The sequence below is a fragment of the Alosa alosa genome, chromosome 13 (assembly GCF_017589495.1).
Source record: "Alosa alosa isolate M-15738 ecotype Scorff River chromosome 13, AALO_Geno_1.1, whole genome shotgun sequence".
Lineage (NCBI taxonomy): Eukaryota > Metazoa > Chordata > Actinopteri > Clupeiformes > Clupeidae > Alosa > Alosa alosa.
This window is the reverse complement of record NC_063201.1, coordinates 23,392,627-23,397,626: the sequence shown is the minus strand read 5'-3', so window position 1 is coordinate 23,397,626 and position 5,000 is coordinate 23,392,627. Positions and strand designations below refer to the sequence as shown.

Sequence of the window (5,000 nt, the reverse complement as noted above, 5' to 3'; positions counted from 1 at the left end):
TTGATTTATTAAAGTGACCTTGTGGACACAGAATCCGGGTACTAATGAGGCTTTTAAGACATCCATCACTGTGACAGATTTGGTCCAGAACACTTTGCTTTGATCATCATCTCTTGTTTCTGCTAAACTCCCACTGATTCTCCTCCTCTCCTCCCCTCCTCTCCTCTCCTCACCTCTCTCCTTTCTTCCTCTTCTCTCTCCTCTCCTTCCCTCCCCTCCTCCTCCTCTCCTCCTCTCTCCTCCTGTCTCCTCTCCTCTCCTCCTCTCTCCTCTCCTCACCTCTCTCCTTTCTCCTCCTCTCCTCTCCTCTCTTCATCTCCTCTCTACTCCTCCCTCCTTTCATCTCCTCTCCTCTCCCCTCCCCTCCCCTCCCCTCCCTCCTCCTCTCCTCTCTCCTCCTCTCCTCATCTCTCCTCTCCTCATCTCTCCTCTCCTCCACTCCTCCTCTCCTCTCCTCTCCCAGGTGTGTCTGACGCTGACTGCTAAGCGCATGGCCAAGAAGAACTGTCTGGTGAAGAACCTGGAGGCCGTGGAGACGCTCGGTTCCACCTCCACCATCTGCTCGAACCAAGACCGAACCCTGGACGAGGATGATTCGCCCACATGTGGTTCGACAACCAGATCCATGAGGCCGACACTACAGAGGATCAGTCTGGTGAGAACACACACAAGCACACACACACACACACACACACACACACACACACACGACCCTGCACCACACACCCACCCACACACACATGACCCTGCACACACACACACACACACACACACACACACACACACACACACACATGACCCTGCTCCACACATACACACACACCCACACACACACATGCCCCTGCTCCACACACACACACACACACATGATCCTGCTCCACACACACACACACACACATGACCCTGCTCCACACACACACACACACACACACACACACACACCACCTAATTCTGCTCATAACAATTCCACACACACATGAGCCTCCACACACACACACACACACACACACACACACACACACACACACACACACAAAAAAACCACATTAATTATTTTACTAATGGTTTTCTGTAACCCTCTCTCCCTCTCTACATCCCTCTCTCTCCATCCCTCTCTCTTTGTCCCTTTGTCCAGGTGCGTCCTTCGATAAGAGCTCCCAGACGTGGATCGCACTGGCCCGCGTGGCGGCGCTGTGCAACCGCGCAGTGTTTAAGGCCGGAGAGGACTCCAAGCCCATCCTGAAGCGTGACGTGGCCGGTGACGCATCCGAGTCGGCGCTGCTGAAGTGCATTGAGCTGAGCTGCGGAAACGTCCGCGCCATGAGGGACAAGAACAAGAAAGTGGCCGAGATCCCATTCAACTCCACCAACAAGTACCAGGTCAGCACACACACACACACACACACACACACACACACACACACACACGGCTGCGTGGTTAACCCTGTGTGTGTTTGCGGTGGTGTGCACAGCTGTCCGTTCACGAGACCGAGGACCCCAATGATAACCGCTACCTGCTGGTGATGAAGGGGGCGCCAGAGCGCATCCTCGACCGCTGCTCCACCATCCTGATGCAGGGCAAAGAGCAGCCCATGGACGAGGAGATGAAGGAGGCCTTCCAGAACGCTTACATGGAGCTCGGAGGCCTGGGGGAGAGAGTGCTCGGTGAGGGGGCCTGATGTGCACATTATGGAATTAAACTTCTGCTGTTTGGATCTTGTTATGATCCGTATCCCACTTGTCTATCCAAATAAAGAATTAATGTGCGGATGTGTGTATGTGTGTGTGTGTGTGTGTGTGTGTGTGTGTGTGTGTGTGTGTGTGTGTGTATGTATGTGTTTGTGATTTCTGCAGGTTTCTGCCACCTGCTCATGCCAGAGGACCAGTACCCCAAGGGTTTTGCCTTCGACACGGACGACGTGAACTTCCAGACAGACAACTTGTGCTTTGTGGGCCTGATGTCCATGATTGACCCTCCCCGCGCGGCCGTGCCAGACGCCGTGGGCAAGTGCCGCTCCGCCGGCATCAAGGTCATCATGGTCACCGGAGATCACCCAATCACAGCCAAGGCCATCGCCAAGGGTGTCGGCATCATCTCCGAGGGAAATGAGACAGTGGAGGATATCGCCGCCCGCCTCAACATCCCCGTCAGCCAGGTCAACCCCAGGTACACACACACACACACACACACACACACACACACACACACACACACACACACACACACACACACAGCCTGCCACACACAGACCTTCACATATCTAGGCCCACTCATATGTTAGTACCATGCAGTCTAAACTCACACACACACACACACACACACACACACACACACACACACACACACACACACACACACACACAGACCTTCACATAACTAGGCCTACTCACTCATGTTAGCACTATGCAGTCTAAACTCTCTCACACACACACACACACACACACACACATGCACCTACTCTGGTCACACAAGCGTGTGTGTGTGTGCAGGGATGCCAAGGCGTGTGTGATCCACGGCGGAGACCTGAAGGACATGGCTGGAGACCAGATCGATGAGATCCTGAGGAACCACACGGAGATCGTCTTCGCCAGGACCTCCCCCCAGCAGAAACTCATCATCGTGGAGGGATGCCAGAGAGCGGTGTGTGTGTGTGTGTGTGTGTGTGTGTGTGTGTGTGTGTGTGTGTGTGTGTGTGTGCATGTGTGTGCATTTGTGTGTGAGTGCATGTGTGTGTGAGAGTGAGAAAACTCTTGTTCTTTTCAATTTCTTATCTCCACTTGTTCTCTCCTCCTCTCCTCTCCTCTCCTCTCCTCTCCTCTCCTCCCCCTCTCCTCTCCTCCTCTCCTCTCCCCTCCTTCTCTCCTCTCCCTCCTTCCTTTCCTCTCCTTCTCTCCTCTCCTCCTCTCCTCTCCCTCCACCTCTCATCTTCTCCTCCTCTCCTCTTCTCTCCTCCTCCTTCCTCTTCTCTCCTCCTCCTCTCCTTCTCCTTCTCTCATTAGGGTGCCATTGTGGCCGTGACAGGAGATGGTGTGAATGACTCCCCTGCCCTGAAGAAAGCTGACATTGGCGTTGCCATGGGAATCGCTGGCTCTGACGTGTCCAAACAGGCTGCTGACATGATCCTGCTGGACGACAACTTCGCTTCCATTGTCACTGGAGTGGAGGAGGGTAAGAGAGAGAGAGAGATAGGATGATTACAATCCAACTGATAGGATGATGATGACGATGATGATGAAGGTGATAAATATTATTACTTTTTCCTCTTCCATCCTCTTCTCTCTCTCTTCCTTCCTTTCTCTATCACTACTTTCTCATTTCTCTCTTCTCCTCCTCTCTCTCTCTATCTCTCCATCAGGCCGTCTGATCTTTGATAACCTGAAGAAGTCCATCGCCTACACACTGACCAGTAACATCCCGGAGATCACCCCCTTCCTCCTCTTCATCATCGTCAGCATCCCACTGCCCCTCGGCACCATCACCATCCTCTGTATCGACCTGGGCACCGACATGGTACATACACACACACATACACTTTCCCTGGGCACCGACATGGTACACACACACACACACACACACACACACACACACACACACACACACACACACACACACACACTTCCCCTGGGCACCAATATGGTACACACACACATAGTACTCACACACACAACAGCTACCACAACACATTGCATTTATAGACCCTTTCAACTGCAGAAACCAACATGGCCTTTCCGCTGGCAACATTGAGCTGGTAACTTGGGGACAAACAACAACAACAAAACAAAGTTTTAAAGTTGACATTTTGTAGAGCATTACACTAAAGTCGGATTTTAAAGTTGACATTTTGTAGAGCATTACACTAAAGTCGGATTTTAAAGTTGACATTTTGTAGAGCATTACACTAAAGTCGGATTTTAAAGTTGACATTTTGTAGAGCATTACACTAAAGTCGGATTTTAAAGTTGACATTTTGTAAAGCATTACACTAAAGTCTGGTTTTAAAGTTGACATGCTGTAGAGCATTACATTAAAGTGTGATTCGTTTTCATTTCAAAGTATCTGCGTTGGTTTTGAACGTTTAAACCGGAAAGCCTCTAAGAGCAGATTCAAAGGGTCTTATAGCAGCTTTACAGTGAAGGGGGAACCTCACCAACCACCACCCATGTGTAGCACCAGCACTCTCACCACATACCAACTTGTGGTGGGAATCCCACACATACACACGAGTGTAACAGTAAATCCTGTCTGCAGGTTCCTGCTATCTCCCTGGCCTATGAGGCGGCTGAGAGTGACATCATGAAGAGGCAGCCCAGGAACCCCGCGAGGGACAAGCTGGTCAACGAGAGACTCATCAGCATAGCTTATGGACAGATTGGTAAGACTCACATACACACACACACACACACACACACACACACACACACACACACACACAGCTGGCTGACGCAGCATCACTTACGGACACCGGTTCTGTCTCTTTTCTTCCTCTCTCTCTCTCCATCTCCCCTCCTTTCTCCCTCTGTTTCTCCCTCTCTCCATCTCCCCTCCTTTCTCCCTCTGTTTCTCCCTCTCTCCTTCTCTCCTGCAGGTATGATCCAGGCCCTGGGAGGGTTCTTCGCTTACTTTGTGATCCTGGCAGAGAACGGCTTCCTTCCCTCCATGCTGGTCGGCACACGTCTGATGTGGGATGACCGCACCTGCAACGACCTGGAGGACAGTTACGGCCAGCAGTGGGTTAGTTCTGCCCCTGCCCCTATATCCCACCAATCACACGCCAGTCTGCCTGAGATCCACCAACCATACACCAGTTTAACCTCTGATCCACCAATCACACGTCAGTCTAACCTCTGATCCATGAATCACATGCCAGTTTGACCTCCGATCCACCAATTACATGCCAGTCTGCCTGAGATCCACCAATCAAATGCCAGTCTGACCACTGATCCACCAATCACACTCATCCATTTTATTTATCCACCAATGATCCCCAGACAAACAGCAG

At 51.5% G+C, this 5,000-nt stretch overlaps 1 protein-coding gene across 1 annotated transcript in view; it reads left to right on the top strand.

Moving 5' to 3' along the window:
- Positions 1 to 5,000, top strand: part of atp1a3b (ATPase Na+/K+ transporting subunit alpha 3b) — a 21,714-nt gene that overhangs the window by 15,442 nt on the left and 1,272 nt on the right. The window contains 10 exon segments of the mRNA XM_048260793.1: positions 464 to 590; positions 593 to 655; positions 1,136 to 1,380; positions 1,473 to 1,665; positions 1,855 to 2,167; positions 2,491 to 2,641; positions 3,001 to 3,169; positions 3,357 to 3,511; positions 4,250 to 4,373; positions 4,587 to 4,732. Coding sequence (XP_048116750.1) covers positions 464 to 590; positions 593 to 655; positions 1,136 to 1,380; positions 1,473 to 1,665; positions 1,855 to 2,167; positions 2,491 to 2,641; positions 3,001 to 3,169; positions 3,357 to 3,511; positions 4,250 to 4,373; positions 4,587 to 4,732 — 1,686 coding nt within the window.